The 20180-nt window shown below is 41.2% G+C and overlaps 1 protein-coding gene across 1 annotated transcript in view; it reads left to right on the forward strand.

The window, feature by feature from the left end:
• Positions 1-20180, forward strand: part of PROM1 (prominin 1) — a 124250-nt gene that overhangs the window by 29241 nt on the left and 74829 nt on the right. The window contains 2 exon segments of the mRNA XM_032223647.1: positions 686-712; positions 3579-3784. Coding sequence (XP_032079538.1) covers positions 686-712; positions 3579-3784 — 233 coding nt within the window.

The following is a 20180-nucleotide window of genomic DNA, read 5'->3' on the forward strand; positions in this document are numbered from 1 at the left end:
GAAGGAGGGAGGGAAGCAAGGAGGGAAGGAAGGAGGAAAGGAAGGAGAGAAGGAGAGAAGAAAGGAGGGAAGGAAGGAAGGAGAGAAGGAGAGAAGAAATGAGGGAAGGAAGGAGGGGATGTAGGAGAGAAGGAAGGGGGAAGGAAGGAGGAAAGGAAGGGGGAAAGGAAGGAGAGAAGGAGAGAAGAAAGGAGGGAAGGAAGGAAGGAGAGAAGGAGGGAAGGAGGGAAGGAGGGAGGGAATGAAGGAGGGAAGGAAGGAGAGTAGGAGAGAAGAAACGAGGGAAGGAAAGAGGGAGGGAGGGAAGAAGAAGTAGGACCGTTGTAAGATAAGATGGATCTATGGGATGGTAAGAAAGCAATCTTCAAGTATATTGTCAACTGTAGGGAAAAAATTGTTATAAATACATATTATTAATAACAGTTATGAGATCATACAATTGTGAATGTATATATGAAATTGATAAAATAAAAATTAAAAAAATAAATAAATGTTAAAATCCAAAGATATTTCACTTTGTCATTTGCATTCACATTTGCTTTGTAAATACGATTAACTTAATTATTCCTTGCCGTTTTCACTTGAATTGGTGGCTGCATAAATTATGTGAGTGCTTGATTTATAGCTCACCTGCTTTCTTTTTATTCCTGCTGCTCTGTACATCATTTTCCTCTGATTTCCACAGCCCGAAAATGTTGTATTGACTCTTCAGGTAAATTTTTTTTGCTATTATCTCACATATCCTTTGCTTCTAAAATACCATGAATTGATTCTTAACCTCATCCAACAGGGTTCTTTTCAACATCCTATAAAGAAAGAAAAAATATTTTAGCAAATATAATGGTGTTCTTTATATTGTTGATTTCATTTATAAAATACTTGTCCTATTTTAAGAAAATTGTATTTAAAATATTTATATTTATATCTTACAAAATTCCAAATGTGACCCGAAACTAAAATCAGGGTACTGATATTAACACTGCATATTGCTCTTGTTTATGCTGGAAGCTGTTTTCTTTCAGGAACTGGGATCTTTCATATGGGTTCACTGGAGTGTAATCACATGAAAGTGGCTTGGGAGAGTTTGTGACACTCCTTTCATGCTTTGATTCGTCTAGGACAGGGGTCTCCAAACTTGGCAGTTTTAAGACTTGTTGACTTTATCTCCAAGAAATGGTGTTTGTAATATGTCTTTGTGTTTATATATGTTATATAAAATTATAAAATATTATATATATATACATATATATATATATATATATATATATATATATATATATATATATATATATATATATATATATATATATATATACACACACACACACACACACACACACACACACACACACACATGTATTTTAGTGTCACAACCCCTGGTATGCCCAAATGTGGGAGGAAGCTAACTGCTTCCATTCTCTGTCTATCAGCTCGTCACAAGAGACCATCACGACAGAAACCCAATATTTTTACTGTTGCCTTTGTTACATTTGTGTTGTATTTTATTTATTTATACTTTGTTAAATAAATAAAGTACATTTATATTTATATATGTACTTTATTTATTTATCAGCACAAATACAACACACACACACACACACACACACACACACACACACACACATATATATATGTATGTATGTATGTATGTATGTATGTATGTATGTATGTATATTCTGACCCCCCCTCGTCCCCCACCAACACACTCCGAGTCAAAGATACTTTACGGAATTTCTTAACAGACAGACAGGTCCTTGGCAGCAAACTGACAGAGATAAGCCTTGGCAGCAATCCAACACAGATAAGCCATGGCCACAATCCAGCCTGCCAGGCTCACAATACTGTTCTCCAACATTAGTTCATGCGTTGACTTCTGCAAAAGGGGCGTGTGCACAAGCATTCCTTTTATAGTCTGGAGAGGAGCCTAATTACCAGCAGCTGAGTGCAATTACCTCCTGTAACTGCGCAACTGTTCCTTACGCCTATTAGGTCTCCGGTGCCGGGCATCCAGGAACAACTCACTGCTGACGTCAGGATCACACTCCCTTGTCTCCTCCCCACTGGTCCAAGGCTCAGGCACCTCCTCAAGCAGCCTCTCTGCGCTCTGCTCAGAATCAGAACCCTGTCCAGGGTCCTTCACATCCTCCAGAGCTGACTCATAGGGCCCCTCGCTGTCGGAGTCTGGAGGATGTGGCAGCTCCAACGGCTCCTGCTGGGCCACAACACACACACACACACACACACACACACACACAATTTACCCAGATGCCATTCCTGAAATTTGTCAGAGAAATTTGCCAACAATTAAGGAAAAGAAGCTGAACTGCAGTACTTTTAAAACTGTGTGTCTATTCTGTTGTATTTTTGCCACTTGACTATGTGCTAAGTGAATGGCAGGTTTAGTCTTATTGCAGGCCACCATTGCATCTTATATTGTGTATATCTTGTTCAGGCAAAAACGTCAGAGAATTCTGCCTCTCAGAGTGTTTATTTCCCTGCTGCAGCTAATAGCTGCTAGCAAGTGCATTCTCCATGGTTTATCAGTTCCCCTTTTGAAAGCTAGCAGTTGACCACGCTTAATATTGACAGATTTTTAAAAAATGCTAAGCTTGGTCAGATTTGCTTAATCGTGAATTGGCAATGGCAGTTCCAATTCATCCCAGACTAGTTCTAGAGGCTAGAGTGGGCAGTATGGAAAAAGCATCGCAATAGAAGGTGAAATCAAGGAAGCCATTCATTCATTCATAGATTTCTGTAGCTATCCACAGACAAAAATGTGGCTCCAAGCAGTGTATACAATAAATACAAAAACACAATAGATCACAGGAGAACGAACCATAAATTACAACAAGGTGACAGGTGGTTTGGAGTACACCAATGTATATTACCCCTTATGGGACAAGCTCATCTCACATAGGCCCATGAATGATGTTGCTATGGGGAATCCAGTCTCCTTTCTTCAGAGCTGTTTCTCAGTTGAAGCTTTGCAATGTTTGAACTTAGTATTCTGAGGTCTTATGGAAGCACTTTTTGCTTTGCTTGGAATCCTTTTTCATGGATCTGAACTGTACTATGTACACCATTTACTTTATGATGGTTCTCTTGAAGTCTCAAGAAGATTCAAATATTTCATTCCCCTGTCTTTTTTGGGGGGGGCAGGGAGATCCAGAGGGACTTGGTAAGGTCGGAGGTAGCATAAGAATGTTCTATTTGACTGGAATCCTTTCACCCATGCATTGCTGCTGCTGAAGGTACACTTTTGGAAAATGGTGAAATTATTAGAGATTCAGTTCCCCCAATTTCAAATGTGATTTTGAGTTGAGCATATGGTTGCTCTCCTGCCCTGATATATCTGTGTGCTCTGTCGCAGAATTGCCAGAGGAGAGAGGGACTAGTAGCACCTTCTGCCTCTCCTGTCTGGAGCTCAAGAGAGAATTGCATACAACAGATGGTAGTTCCTATCAAGCCCTTCCATAGGACAGTCGTGTTGAGAATGCCCAACAGCTGTTGCATTCTGAATCAGCATTACCAGTCTCACTTCCAAGTTGTAACACATGCTGCTTTTCTCTAAACTGCAGGCAATTTACTATGAAATTGGCTTCATAATCTCAGCTGCCCTGGGAATCCTATTTGTCCTGTTGCTTCCACTGATTGGCCTCTGCTTCTGCCTGTGCCGATGTTGCGACAATTGTGGTGGGGAAATGCACCAGAGACAGAAAAAGAATGTCAACTGTCGGAGGAAGTGCTTCTCTAGCCTCCTCTTGGTAACTACATTGCTAAGCAGGTAAGCTAAACACAGTAAGTTTGGAGTGACTGCCAAATAACTAAATATCTTTATTATTTCTGGAGGATTGATTGGATCAGGAATTATACCCATGTATTTAAAGACTTCTAATTTTTTTCATGATATCAGAAACTTTGTCTTCATGATAGAGATGAAGCATTTCAAATTTTATTATTAAGTTGGATTCAGTCCCCTGTCAAAAGGCAGGAATCTAAAATTGTAAGCCATTTTCTCTTGAGGTTTTCTGAAATTTATTTTGTGATAAACCACATATATATTTATCTCCTATGCCAAGGTAATACAGAAAAGCCCCTAAGACATTCTCAAAGAAACATCTTGATAACTTTGCTGGAGAAGATAGTCCTGCAACATTCTGAGCAAATGAAACTATCTACTGATTTCTTGTTAAAAACATAAACAATATGGAAGGGACCTTGGAAGTCTTCTATTCCAACCGCCGCTTCCCCACAAGCAGGAGATCCTATACTATTATAGACAAATGGTTGTGCAGTCACTTCTTAGAAACTTCCAGTGATAGAGAACCAACAACAATTAATCACTGGTTAATTGTTCTTACTGGCAGGAAATTTATCCTTAATTCTAAGTTGCTTTTCTCCTTAATTATCTGTTGCTTCTTGCCCTGCATTCAGGTGCTTTTGAAAAGAGAAAAAGAATAACAGATTGGAAGGGACCTTGGACGTCTTCTAGTCCAACTCACTGCTCAAACAGGAGACTCTATACCATTCCAGACAAGTAGCTGTCCAGTCTCCTCTTAAAACCTCCAGGGATAGGAACACACAACTTCTATTTTTTCTTCAATTTTTAAAATTATATTTTAGTACAAATAATCCATCTTCCATTAAAAGTGTGTCTTCTGGGTACCAATGTTTGTGCAATAACAGTTAAAATTTACAATCATATTTACTATTTATTCTTAGCTTAATACCAACACATTAAATAACTGATACTTTATGTCCTCTTCTTAGTTTGATTAACTCTGTTAACTATTTTCTATATTTTACTCATCTACTTTTATATCTAATTTTTATATTTATCCCCTAACCAATAATTTTTTCCCATATCGCATAATAACCAGTTTTCTTTCTCTGTAATTGCCAGTGTTAATCTATTCATTTCTGCACATTCTAATATTTTCCTTATATTCTCCTCTGTAGGAATCTCTTCACTTTTCCAGTTTTGTGCAAATACAATTCTATTTGCGGTTATTACATGAATAATCAAATATACATTTTCTTTACTGTAAGTTTCTAGCAAGTTTCCCAATAGGAATATTTCAGGTTTCAAGTCAATATGTTGTTGTATCATATTTTCCAACCACCTGCATATTTTTATCCAATATTTTTTAGCTTCTACACATGTCCACCACATATGATAATATGAGCCAGGTATCTGATGACATTTCCAACATTTAGCTGATTTATCTTTAAACATCGCCAATCTTGCTGGTGGCAAATGCCATCTGTAGAACATCTTATACAAATTCTCTTTATACGCAGTTGACATTGTTAGTTTGTAATTTCTATCCCATAAGTTATGCCATTTTGTTAGTTCTAGTGTATAACCAAAGTTTTTTTGCCCAGACTATTCCTTTTACTTGTTCTTCTAATTTAATACTCAGTAAATAGCTATATAGTTTTTTTAAATCATCCTCTCTTCTGTTCCTGTTAGTATCTCATCTAATTCTATCAACTCCATATAAAAACTGTATAATTTAGCATCTTTTTCATACCTAGATTGCATTTCCAGTTGTGTATACCAAGCCATGTTGATCCCCTGTTTTTCTAATTCTTGCTTATTTTTGAGCTCCTCCATTTCAGTCAAAATGTCTTTATATCTAACAATATTTCCCATATTAACAATATTTGGGTGTATTAGTGCTTCCATCATCAAAAGCCAGATTGGTATCTTTAAATATTGTTGTTCTCTAACTTTCTCCTATACTAACAATATGGATTTTCTTATATAATGTCTGTGAAAGTAACCATGTATCTTATTCTTCTACCATAAAATGGCATAGCAATAGCAATAGCAGTTAGACTTATATACCGCTTCATAGGGCTTTCAGCCCCCTCTAAGCAGTTTACAGAGTCAGCATATTGCCCCCATAATTTGGGTTCTCATTTCACCCACCTCGGAAGGATGGAAGGCTGAGTCAATCTTGAGCCGGTGAGATTAGAACCACTGAACTGCAGATAACAGTCAGCTGAAGTGGCCTGCAGTACTGCAGTACTGCACCCTAACCACTGCGCCACCTCGGCATGCCATCCCAATTGCAAATCATGTCCCTCCAGTGTCAATAATCTTATATTTCTCAGTACAATCCATTTTTTATCCATGTCAGAGGTGGGTTGCTATCGGTTTGCACCGGCTCGGGTGAACCGGTAGTGGAAATTGCGACTGGGTCACCAAACTGGTACTGATGGCAGGCTGGCCACGCCCCTGAACCGGTTTCCCGGTCATCCGTGCTGTTGCTGGCATGTTTTTTAGTCATTTTATAATATTCTGCTCATGCTCAGAACCAGCAGTAACTTTGGCAATAACCCACCCTTGATCCATGTTAACACTGCTGCCTGGTAATATAATTCCCAATTTGTAATCCAAAACCTCCTCTACTTCTTGCATCCTGTAGCATTTTTAAATTAATTCTTGCTTCCCCTCCCCTGCCAAATATATTTTGTTATTGTTTTATTTAGATCTTCAAAATATTTTTTATAAAAAAATATTTTCAGACCTGCCACTTCACCATACTCTTCTATTCTTTTTAACAGTTTTAACCCTGTTTCTTGTGAACCTTCTAAAATAAAAACCAATCTGTCTGCAAACACTTGTAATTTATAATCTTCCTTTTTCATTTCCATACCTCTTATCTCCTTATCTTGTCTAATGTTTCTGTTTAATACTCCTAACATCAATACAAATAGTAGCGGGGGGGGGAAGAGGACATCCCTGCCTTGTACCCTTCATTATGCTAACTTTTTCCATCATGTCTCCATTTACCATTACCTTTGCAGTTTGTTTATAGCAGGTGTTCTCAAACATTTTAAATGGGAGGCCAATTCACAGTCCCTCAGACTGTTTGGGGGGTGGACTGTCTGGATGGGTGTGGCTAGGTGGTCAGGTGACTGGGTGGGCATGGCTAGGTGGTCATGTAACTGGGTGAGTTGCTCTGTGGGTGTGGCTAGGTGGTCATGTTACTGGATGGGCATGGCCAATTTAGCAGTCCATTAAACAATACACACAAATTAAACTTTAAGTTGTTATGCTCCTTTGGGTGGAAAGCAGGTTAGTGAAGGGATGTGGCTACCTTGGGGTGTGTATGCATCTCTCTCTCTTCCTCTCTCCCTCTCTCTCCCTTCCTCCCTCCCTCCCTCTGGAGTCTGGGGAGGCCAAAAACAAGCCCATCTTTGGCCTCCTGTGGCCTCTCTGCATCCTGTTTTTGACCTCCTCAGCCTCCAGAAGGTGGGTGGGGCAGCATTGTGGTCCTTTGCACGTCCGATTAATGGTTTTGGCAGGCCATATCTGGCCTCCGTGTCGTAGTTTGAGGACCCCTGGTTTATAGTATATTGCCTTGACCATCTTAATAAATCTCTCCCCAAAATCCATGACCTTTAGTTGCATCAGCATAAACTGCCAGTTCATATTATCAAACACCTTCTGTGCATCAAAAAAAAAAAAAAAAAAAAATCAATGCCATTTGCTTCTCTGGATATGCTTCATAGATTATCCTCACATTATCTTTAATTTGTCTGTTTGGTAAAAAACCATTTTGGTCTGTATGTATAAATTGATTCAAGAATCTCTTTAATCTTTCTCCTCTCATTTAGGAGCAAAAATCTTATAGTCCGCATTGAATAATGATATTGATCTATAGTTTTTTTAATCTGTTGCAGATCTGTATCTTCTTTCGGTATGAGAGTAATGTATGCTTCCATCCAAGAGTTTGGTATTTTTGCCTCTGACTGAATTACCTATAGTATCTTGTAGCGTTTTTTAAAGCTCTACTGGTAGCCCATCTGGGCCTGGTGTTTTGCCATTTTTTTGTCTTTTGATTGCTTTTGTTAGCTCCATCATTGTTATTCTTTCTTCTAAAGCTATTTTAACTGTTTCTAGTACTGTGTGTAATTCAGCTTTTTCTAAGTATGATTTTATTTTTTCTTCTGAAGTTATCTCTTGATTATATAATTTCTCATAGTAATCATGAATTATTTTCTTTCCATCATTGTTCCGATAGTAAAATGCCCCTTCCTCATCTGTTAGCTGATAAATCAGTTTCTTTTCTTTCTTCTTTCTCAGTCTATATGCCAGCCATCTTCCTGGTTTACTTGCATTTTTTAAAAAAAGTTTTGTTTCAAACTTCTAATTTTTTTATGCTAGCTCTTCTTTGTCTATTAAATTCAACTCATGTTTTTTTAAGTCCATTTGATTTTTTATATTCTTTTTTGTGGCTCTTTTCGTAATTCCATCTCTAACCTCCTATTCTCCTCTTCTAATTTCTTTTGCACTTGACTTCTTTTTTTGTTTTTCTTTCCCACGTATGTTATGGTTAATCCTCTCATATAGGTTCCACCACAAAACCGCGGTAGACTAAAGCGCGTGTGACTAAAGCGCGGTGACAAAACCGCACCGTCAAAACCGCGCGACAACAGCGCGCCGACAACAGCGCGCCGACAACAGCGCGCCAACAGAAGCACGCTGTAACATAACCCTAAACCTAACCCTAAACGTAACCCTAAACGTAACCCTAAACCTAACCCTAAACCTAAACGTAACCCTAAACGTAACCCTAAACCTAACCCTAAACCTAACCCTAAACCTAACCCTAAACCTAACCCTAAACCTAACCCTAAACCTAACCCTAAACCTTACCTTAAGTTAAATCGCGCTTCTGTCGGCGCGCTGTTGTTGGCGCGCTGTTGTCGGCGCGCTTTTGACATTGCGGTTTTAGCGCCGCGGTGTTGTCGGCGCGCTTTTGACGTAATGTCGTGCCACGCTCATATATGCCTTTGCTGTATCCCATACATTCTGTAATGAAGTTTCTACTTTTCTATTCTCTTTGAAGAAGTCAATTTCTCTTTCTATAAATTGTATAAATATTCCTTTTCTTTCAATATTGTTTGATTCATTGTCCATCTTGTCCCTTCCATATAACTTTTATTGGGTTGTGATCCACCCAGATATTTGTCTGAATATTTACTTCTTGTATATTAGCTATTAGCTCAGTTGACATCCACAACATGTATATTCTGGACCAGAATATATGTCTGTTTGAATAAAACGTATATTGAGTTTTCTTGGGGTATGTTCCTCACCAAGCATCTTGAATACCTGGTTCTTCCACCCTTTAAAAAAAAGGTTCTTGGGAGTATTTTCCTCACTTTTTTGTTTATTTTACTAGTTTTGTAGTCCAAGTCCATATCTACAATTGCATTAAACTCTCCTACAATACATATGATTTCATATTCCAATTCTATTATTTTCTTATGTAATTTACGATAAAAATCTTCTTATCATTTGGTGCATATATTCCAAATCCCCAAAACAGTAGAAAAAAAAGAAAAAAACAGAAAGAAAAAAATTCCACAGAACAGCAATAAAAGTTATCATGAGGAAAAAAGAAAAAGAAAGAAATTTGTAATCCAAGTCGGCCCACAGAACCCCAAAAGTGAAATCAACAAGTATTTCTATTCAACATAAAGTTTCATAGAGCAGCAATAAGAAAAGGGAAAAAAAAAAACCTTGTTCAAAATGTGAAGGGGGGGGTGTATCTTGTATAGCCTTGTTTAGTTTGTTTAGTTTGCCTTGTTATGTTTTCCTTTTAAGTTCCAAGAGCTACACATCTCTATCTTAATTCTTCAGTCAAAATAACTCCTTATCAATTTGGTGCCCAGTCTCTCAAAGCTGTTTTCCCCCTCTTACGTCTTCTGATACTCACTTTAGCCTGTAGATGGCACTGTTGCTCTGCTCTTTCTTTCTCTTTACACTATCTCTCAACGAAAGTAAAATGTACTATATTTATAAGAAAGAAAAGAAAAACAAAAAAGCCTGTTTAGTCACTTTTACATTAACCAATAGTTCCTAATTTAAAAATTAAGATGTCCAGTCCAATTTTCTAGCTTAACTCCTCCAACAAATCCTTACAAACCAGTTTCTTTTTTTATAATGGCTCCAAAAGCCTTCCTCTCAGCTTTTCTTCTGGAGGTGGAAAACCCGCTCCCACCTCCTTTCTTTGAGTCACACTTTCCTCTGTTGTTCCCAGGGGGCTCTTCTTTAAAAAGTTTTAAAAATCTATAGTTAAAGTATCTCACCCAGATCGATCACACCTTCCTTCCATCTTCTTGTTCTGGTAACTGCTCCAGCTTCATAGCAATGGCCGTTTTCCCAGCCGTCAGTTTAAGGAGCATTCTTGGGATCAATCAGTTTGTGGACTCCCTGGGACCAGCAGAGTGTGCTTCCTTTGTTTATTGCCCCTCTGAGGTGATTTAAGGTCCATAAAAGGACCAGCTGGCAGCCCCAGGAACTTCTCTGAGGCACGTCATAATGCTGTGAAGTCAGCCCCGCCTCCCTGCACCCACAACTTCTGAAGGCAGCCCATTCCAATGGTTAATTATTCTCACTGTCAGGAAATATTTCCTTAGTTCTAGGTTGCTTCTCTCCTTGATTAGTTTCCATCCATTTTTTCTTGTCTTGCCTTCTAGTGCTTTGGAAAATAGGTTGACCTCTTCTTTGTGGCAGCCCTCCAACTATTGGAAGGATGCTATCATGTCACCCCTAGTTCTTCTTTTCCCTAGATTAGACATACCAAATTCCTGCAATTGTTCTTCATATGTTTAGCCTCCAACCCCTAATATGGCATTAGAACCTCCTTTGATCTTGATTGTATCCCTCGGTTAATGCAATTTAGGATTGCATTGGCTTTTTTGGCTGTTACTGCACACTGCTGGCTCATATTTAAATGATTGTCCACTAGGACTGCAAGATCCCTCTCGTAGTTACTGCTATTGAGCCAGGTTTTACCTAATCTGTACCTGTACATTTGATTTCTCTTGCCCAAGTATAAAACCTTACTTTTCTCTACATTGAATTTCATTTTGTTAGATAGACCCCCAATGTCCAAGTCTGTTGAGATCCATATGGATTCTAACTCTATTTTCTGGGGTGTAGACTATTCCTTCCAGTTTAGTGTCATCTGCAAATTTGATCCCTTTCTATTCCCTCATCTAAATCATTTATGAAAATGTTGAAGAGTATTGGGCATAAAACGGAACTGAGTACCAGTTAGAGGTCCATCTGGTGGTGATACTATCTATCTCACCTTTTTTTTTTTAGCTTACCAAGAAGTAGGTTGTGGTCTGCTTTGTCAAATGCCTTATTGAAATCCAAGTATGCTATGTCCACTGCGTTTTTGGTCTACTAATTTAGTCACTTTGTCAAAGAACAACATAAGACTTCAATGTCAGGCTGATTGATCTGTAGAAGATAAATAATTATCATTATTGTCCCTGGAAACATGATGATATTCATTGATCTCCTTAAGAGTCCAAAGTACTGAAGATAGTACTTTCTGTTTTTTGCCCTTGTGTTGATCTTAACAACATTTAGTAGAAGAGATGAAGATATATACAGATATTAACACAGTTCACAGTTTCCTCCCCAATTGTAGGCCTCTGATTTGTGTGAAAGATTCACAACAGTAGAAGTGGGTGAACATATCTCTAGCATGTTAGAGAGAATGCTTCTTTGCAAATCTTCTATGGAAAGACATGGTTGATTTAGCTGTGACTTTTGCAAGATAAAAGATATTCACATACCCCAGGAATTTTAATCTGTAGAATCCTTAAAAAGTGAGCACAATTATCACCAATCAGTCTAAACAGATGGATATTTAAACAATGGGCCTCTTATGGTACAAATTGCTGAATGGACTGCCAAGAATTGTCCATGTTAAATTCATCAAACCATTAAGAAATGTTGTTGTTGTTTAGATTTATATCTTGCCTTTTGCTCCAAAGCTTAAGGCAGCTCACATAAGGATTTCCTTTTATTTTATCCCAGAAAACAGCAACCTACTGAGGCAGTCTGGACCAATAGAGACTTGTCCAGGGAGCTTCTGTGGCTGACCTGTACCAACTGGTCCTCTAGGAAAGCAAGACTCTCGACTCCATATGTAGCAAAAAGAATGCTTTTACTAAAAGCCAAGTGGTTACAGTAAATCGAAGCCAGAACTGTGGTTTTGTGTGTAAAAGCTCCCAATTAATTTTCTCTTTTTCATTTCATCCCCCTGTTATCTCCCACTTGTCCAGTTACATTTGAAGAAGTTCTTTTGTAACTGTCCCTGCAAAGGTGAGCTAGATTGTTCCATTTCCCAAGCCTGTGACCTTGTGAAGGTGAACTACTCTCTTGGGACAGCATAATGCTTAGTTTTGGTTTCCCCTTTTCCCCATCTCCCTCCCCACCTAGTTCATGGCAGGCTGGCATCTAGCAAAGTAAGGATGGAGCGAAGGATGGCAGTTCTGACAGGATAGAAGAAAACAGAGATCTCTCTCACTCTAATCTTAATCCTTTCACTACTCAAAGGTTGCACTGGAAACAATATAAAGGACTGAATTTGTTCCTTTGTATTTGAATCAAAAGACTAAAGAACCAGTGATTGGGATAGGACATGGCTCTCCTCAATTTAGATATGACTGTTGTGTAATTCTTTCATTTCTGCAAGCTGCTAAAAGCAACTATACTCAAATCATAGAATCATAGGGCTGCGAGGGACTTTGGAGGTTTTCTAGTCTAATCCCCTACCCAGAACGTATTATATCCTGGAGAAAGCGTGACCCGACAAATGCGCGCCCAACAACAGCGCACCCGACAAAACTGCGGCGATAAAACTGCGACGTTGACAGCGCGCCCACAAAGGCACGTCGACAAAAGAGCGCCGACAGAAGCGCGATTACGGTTAAGGTAAGGGTAAGGGTTAGGGTTAGGTTTAGAGCGCACTTCTGTCGGTGCGCTGTTGTTGTCGCGTTTCTACACTCATTCGTCGGCATGATTTTGAACTCGTGTTTTTTTCTCAGCGGTTTTGTTGGCGCGCTTTTGTCGAGCGCGCATTTGTCGGTGAACCGGAGAAAGGACTGTCCAATCTTTTTTTGAAGACCACCCCTGATACAGCTTCCACAACTCCAGGACATAAACTGTTCCATTGATCAATTGTTCTTACTGTCAAGAAATTTCCCTGTAGTTCCATATTAGATTTCTCTTTACTGAGCTTCCACCCATTGCTTCTTGTCCTGCCCTTGGGTGTTTTGGGGAATACGTTGACCCCATCCTCCCTGTGATAACCCTAAAGTACAAATAAAGGAGAATGTTTGTAGCTGAGGGTTGAAATGAGAGGTCCTTGGTGTCTCTGAACTTGCTTGTTTTCTTGCAGACATTTCATTATCCAAACTAGGTCACATCATCAGTGCTAGGAAAAAAGTGCAGTTTGCTGTCAATTTATATTCTATTGGCTTTCCTGTCAGTGTTGGTGGGGGTGGTCTTAGAGATTCTTTGGTTGGGCTGTTGGCTTCATTGGCAGTTTCTTGACTTGGGTATTGTTTACTTGATTGCTGATCTAATGTTATCCGTGGTGTTAATCTATGCTGATCTGGGTGCTGATTGCTGGTAGAGAGAAGCTTGGGTGTTTTTGTTCCTTTTGGGGCTGGATGCCAGTTCCTTTTGCATTGTCCATGGCTCTCAAACTTTTTAAACAGGGGACCAATTCAGAGTCCCTCGGACTGTTGGGGGGGACTATAGTTTGAAAAAACATGAACGAAATTCTATGCACACTGCACATATCTTAGTTGTAATGCAAAAAAACATGTAGTAATAATAAAATATTTAAAATGAAGAACAATTTTAACCAACATACATTTATCAGTATTTCAATGGGAAGTGTGGGCTTGCTTTTGGCTGATGAGATAGTCAATGTCCGGTTCCATAAAGGGGTGTGTGTGGAGAGGGAGGAGAAAGGAGGATTGCAAAATAAAAGAACAATAATAACACCAATCAATCATTCAAACAGCTGTCAGCAATCTCTCCCGAGGAAATTCCTGCAGCTGCCTTTATGCCACTCCCTTCTTCCTAGGAGCATTTGCAGTCCTTGTTGGTCAAAGAAAGGCATCTAGGAAACCTGGCGCAATCCTGCCAGCTCAGCTTCCTGAAGTGCTTGAATTCCTTATCCGGCATTTGGGGCAGACTACGAACTTGGGAGGTGGGAGAGACTTTCTTTGTCTCGCTTGAAAATTTCTCAGGGTCATCACCCAACATGGAAGGAGGAGGGAGGGAGGAAACGTTGCAAGGAAGTGAGGTGGGGTGGGGTGAAGAGACACTCCATAGTCTCAGGCAGGGGGCTGTTGGCAGGCGGGGCAGGGCAAGAAAATGTGAGGCGATCGCTTTAATTGTCCCCATTGATTCCGAGCCAGTGTGTTAATTTCTTCCCTTCACTCGGGGTGCCCTCTGGCTGGCTGAGTGCATGGAGGGGGTGGAGAGGGGAGGAGGGGAGGACGAGCCTCTGAATGGGAAGTGGGTGGGTGTGGGTGCTTGCATGCACAGAGGGGAGGAATCTGCATGGAGTCGAGAGAAAGTTAGCCAGGTGAAGGGGGGAAAGGCAAGCGCATGGGGGGGGGAGTGTTGCGTGAAAGGGAAAAATAACTTCCTTTTCACTTCGCTGCCACTGCCACTTGATCCCAAGGGAGGAGAAAAGCATGTGTGCCAGGGAGAAAAGGGGGAGGGGGGATGCAGGGCTGTCTTAACACATGGGCACTTGCCTGTGGGCCCCACGAGCATAGGGGCCCCATATTAATCTCTGTATGTTAACTCTTCAATGCACCTTGTATCATATAAATACAGCAACATATTTATTACATTTACTGCATTTTAAATTAATACTAACATGCAAATATATGATTAATTTTATCGATCATTTACATTTTTATTCCTGTGAGTAGTTGTCATAGGGGCCCCAGTACACTGCTTTGCCCAGGACTCATAATGTTGTTAAGACGGCCCTGGGGGAAGGAGGAGGGAGGAAGTTTCCCGGGTGTTCCCTCCCCATGCTGTGCCCCATTTCTGAGCTATCCAAGGAGTTCTAGGGACAGGACCCCCTGTCCCTTCCTCCCCTCCCCCCTTCTCTCACTGGCCAAGGGGCATCTTTGTCCCGTGAGCTGCCTCTTTAACCAGAAATTGCTGAGGGAGGGAAAGGAGCAGGAAAGGGGAGGGGGTGAATGGGGTGCAGTGGTGGGCGGTGACAGGGAGCGGGCAAGCCCCAGAAGAGGTATCTCTTTTCCCACCTGTTGAGTCTCCTAGCGGTAGCCAAGGAAACAAAGACTGTTGCAGATTGGTTGGCCCTCTAACAGCTCAATATAAAACAGCTGGCATTCAACCGCTGGTGTGTTAGTCAACAGCCAGTTGCTAGTGTTCTGTGTTAGCGACAATAAACCTGTTAACCTTTGCTCTGCCTATTGCCTCAGTCTGTTCCCAGTGTTCTCCATACAGAGGCTGAGGTATAGCGAGCAAGAGCTGGTCACTTGAAAGAGCTGACTCAAATTGAGCTGTAGATCACATGACAAGAGGTCGTGCTACATCAGAAGGCTGAGGTAAATGCTGTCCGAGGCACCAAAATTCGAGGATGGCTACCTTTTTTCATCGCTTTTAACCCACTATCTGAAGCCTGGGATACTTACCTCCACAAGTTTGAGTGTTTTTTACTCGGTAACAATTTGGCAGATATTCTGATAGATAGAAAGCAAGTCTATTTTTTGACCTTTTGAGGCACGGAGGTATTTGAGATGGCCAGGAATTTGGTGGCTCCTTTAAAGGTGCTCTCTGTGCCTTGGGAAACGCTGATGGCCAAGCTAAAGAGCCACTATACTCCCATGCCGTCTCGAATCGCCCACTGCCACATGTACTTTCATAGTAATCAGAAAGAAGGGAGTCAATTAATAATTATCTATAGGCTCTTAGAGCAGCCACTTTGTACTGCGAATTTACAAATCTCGATGACTATCTGTTGGACAGGCTGGTTTGTGGATTGCATGATCTCTCCCTACAGTGCAGGTTACTGGCAAAGAGATCACGTTACAGACGGCTCTGGATGAAGCCTGTGCTTCGAAGCTGTCCAATAGATCAGCCACAGAGATTCAGCAAGCAAACAATCCCATTGTTGGGGCTAAGCCAGAAGTCATTTACCATGAGGAAATGGAGTCTGAAGCCGCCACTGATGATGAAGACGAGACTTACTGCCTCAAACCTTTCACGGGGAAAAACGGTGCCTCAGAGAGAGCCATTCCCTCAAGTGGTTGCCTCAGTTGTGGCGGGAATCACCAATGGTCTAACTGCCGATTCAAAAATGCCACCTGTTTATGCAGTGTGAAGAAAGGGCATATAGCCAAAGTTTGCTGTGCCTCAAGTCCTAGGTTAAGTCAAAGTGCTAGGCAGCCCATTACAAAAAAAACAATTGTTTAAGCCTGTAACCAGAGACAAGGATTGTTTTACAATAACCAAAGACAACAATTCTCTGGAATATATTATTGGACAAGCAAATGCAGAGTTTAAAAAGAAAGTTTTCCTCACAGTATTACTGGAAGGGGCACCTTGTAAATTAGAACTTGGCATGGATTCAGCCATTTCCTTGGTGTCTTGGTGCACACTAAAATGCTTGGTGCCGCAGATGTAAAAGAAGAGATTGAAGTCCTGCAGCCTCAAGCTGCGCAACTATCAGGGGACAAATATTCTTATTATAGGCACTGGCATGTTCAAAGTGCACTTCAAGACTTTCACTGGATGCCTTCTCCTTGTCATGGTCGAGGGTAGCCTGCCCAGCCTCCTTGGGCTGGATTGATTCAACGTTTTGGACCTCAGCATTTCAGGCATAAATATGATCCAGGAACCTGCTATGGCCACGTTAACTAAAGAATTTGCCAGCATATTTGAAAACACCCTTGGTAAGTACACTGGCACCCCAATTTCATTTAATTTGGATCCACAGATAGCACCCATTCGTTGTAAGCTACAACAGGTCCCCTTTGCCCTCAAACCAAAAGTAGATGCAGAAATTGACAAATTGCTAAAATGAGGTTTTAGAGCCAATTGATCATGTGTGATGGGAAAGACCCCTTGTGACACCTGTCAAATCTGATGGAGTCTGTTAGGATCTGTGCAGATTATAAATGTACAATTAACCTTGCCCTACAACCAAGCACCTATATGGTGCCGGTGGTTCAGGATCTTCTGCATTCTTTAGGGACTGGCAAAATATTCACCAAACTAGATCTGGCTCAGGTGTACCAGCATGTGCCAGTAGATAAAGAGACATCAGAAGCCCAAATCATTGTTACTCATAGAGGGGCTTTTAAGTGCCATAGATTGCAGTTTGGCATCAGTGTGGCACCAGGCATTTTCCAGTGCCTAAGGACTTTGCATGAGGGCCACCTGGGAATAAGTCCAGATGAAGGCATTGGGCCAGAGTTATGTCTGGTGGCCCAATTTAGACAAAGCCATTACAGAATGGGTCTCTGGGTCCAGAAGTTGCCAGGAATCCTGCTCTGTAGCCCCAGTCATCCCAGCTAGGAATTGGGAAATACCGCATGCCTCATGGTCCCACATACATCTGGATTTCATGGGGCCTGTCAGGGGAGAAATGTTTCTTGTGGTGGTCAATGCACTTTCAAAGTGGGTGGAGGTGTTGCCAATGGGTTCCACTACTACTGAAGCCCTAATTAGGGCCCTGCGTTGCTTATTTGCCATGCATGGGTTACCAAATGTATTGGTCTCTGATAATGGCCCCCAGTTCACATCCACCCAGTTTGAATTGTTCTTAATTAATTTAGGAATCAGACATGCCTTAGTGGTGCCTTTTCATCCCTCAGAGAATGGTATGGTGGAGCGCACAGTGTGGTCTACCAAGGAAGCACTATCTCGATTGGGCCTGGGCAACTGAGACGACAAATTGGCTAAATATTTGTTAATGCAGCACACTACTCTGTGTCCAAGACTAATTGTAGCCCACCGGAACTATTGATGGGCAGGAGGCTGCAAACCACATTAGACAGGCTGCACCCAGGGTACTCGCCTGAACCACCCTTAGATTCATCCACAAAGTCTCAGGCATTCAGTAAGAATGACACAGTGTATGCCCGGAATTATAGTGGCCACCCCTCTGGCTATCGAGTATCATACAAGATATTATGGGGCCCTGTTCATACAGGATTTTGTTGGATGATGGCAGGTTGTGGCACCGCTACATAGATCAACTTAGGTAGAGTGGGTGTCAAGGTTTCCCCAACAGCTAATGGAGCCAGGGCCAGGACAATGCACCTCACGGAGGGGACTCACCTGCCATTCCAAATGATGTTCCAGATCAGCTGATTCCTGAGATCGAGGATGGGCAGCCTACAGCCATTCCAGAAGCAACCGCTAAAAGTCCCACCAGCCGAAATGGAACTGCGCAGGTCAGGGCAAACACGGCACCTGGCCAATGTTCAAGACTATGACTGCACGAAAATTAAAGGGGAGGAGTTTTGAGTCTCCTCTTGTGTTTGCTCCCCCTAGTGGTAGCCAAGGAAACAAAGACTGTTGCTGATTGGCCGGCCATCTGACAGTTCAATATAAAAGAGCTGTCAGATGGGCATTTGACCATTATTACATTAGCCGACAGCCGATTGCTAATGTTCTGTGTTAGAGATAATAAACCTGTTAGCCTTTGTTCTACCTATTGCCTCAGTCTGTTCCCAGCGTTCTCCACACAGAACACCTCCTCATCTCATTGCTTCTGTGGCTGCTCAGAAGCCAGGCAGAGGCGCCTCTTTCAGTCAATTTTTAAAGCAACAGTCCTGTCCTCTGGCGAGAGAGGTCACAATAAGGTCGCTGAGGCAGAAGCATTCGCCCGGCAGACTGATTACGGCTGCACTCGGCCCTGGGAAACATGTCAGTTTCATCTAGGTAACTTGCGGCCAATTGGGAGATCTGGCTTGGCTGGGAAGTGTCTTTGTTGAGGGGAGAGTCATCCCTCATCCTTTTTTTTTCACAGAGAAGGCTGAAAGGGGCGGGGTGCCCCCTCAGTCTGCTCTAGTGGTGCCTAGAAAGTGCAGGGCTCTGCCTCACTCCGGCTATGTTTAAGACGAGTTTTAAATACACCGACTGCGCTTTAATTCAATTTCGAATGATCAGCTTTGGTTAAGAGAGAAGGCAAGGAGGCTCTGAATGATGCGTGGACTGAATAAACTGCTTTGGCAGGTTTTGGCAGAACCCCTGGCATAGTCTATAGATGTTGTTAATGTCTATGTGTCTGTTGATAGCTGATTTGTCAAAAGTGCCAGGTTTTTAGAAATTCCCTGGCGGTTTTGGACTTGGCTTGGTCTAGAATGGTCACATTTTCCATTTGAAACTATGGTTAAATCTGTCTATATGTTGTGAAATTAAAGAATTTTTATCATGTCTTCTGATTGCTAATTGATGTTCATAGATGCGTTCTGCTAGTATTCTGCCTGTTTGTCCTACATAGCAGAACAGCAAAAAGAGGAACATATTCCAACAAAATGGATATCCATGCAACTTTATCAAAAAGTTCCTGATCACTCAATCCAATATGGCACAATCCACACAAACACATGGAAGCAGCATAGCACACAAGGCAACTAAAGTCCTTCAAAACATCCTAAGCAGACCAAAAGACCCAATAACCCCAGAAGAAAAAAACAGGAGTCATCTACAACATACAACAACCACTATGTAGGATAAACAGGCAGAAGACGGGCAGAATACATCCACAAACATGAATTATCAGTCAGAAGCAAGCTAACAGAGCACCAAGGACACTTCAGTCCCTCAAATACCAGAAAACAGCTACCAATCCTTTTCCTTGATACTTCTCATGATCTTGATGCTGTCACCCACTTATATATCTTATTATATATATTAGAATGCAGCCCTGAAAATCAGAATCAGAAATAATGTTATTTTTCTAGCTATATCAAGTGCTGGAATACTATTTAGAAGCATTTAATATAAGTGTCCCCACTGTCACATACCATGATATAATTATCTCATCACCTTGTTATCATAGTTGTATGCCAGGGAAACAAAACATGCTGCAATTATGACTTGCACCTTCCTGTCCAATAAGTCATTTAAAGTTACCAGACTTCTGAACATAAAGATTCCATGTGTTTGGTGTGACAAGTCTAAGCCATCTAGGGTAAAGAGGAGATCTGGGAAAAGATGAGAATCCTTCCTAAGCAACACATTTTAGTTCCCAATGAGCTGCCTAGTTGATAAGGAATCATACAATCAGAACTTCTTTAACTCCAAGTCATATTTCTTATGGTTGCCCAGAGTCTTTTGAAGTAGG

This window comes from Thamnophis elegans, chromosome 9, assembly GCF_009769535.1.
Source record: "Thamnophis elegans isolate rThaEle1 chromosome 9, rThaEle1.pri, whole genome shotgun sequence".
Lineage (NCBI taxonomy): Eukaryota > Metazoa > Chordata > Lepidosauria > Squamata > Colubridae > Thamnophis > Thamnophis elegans.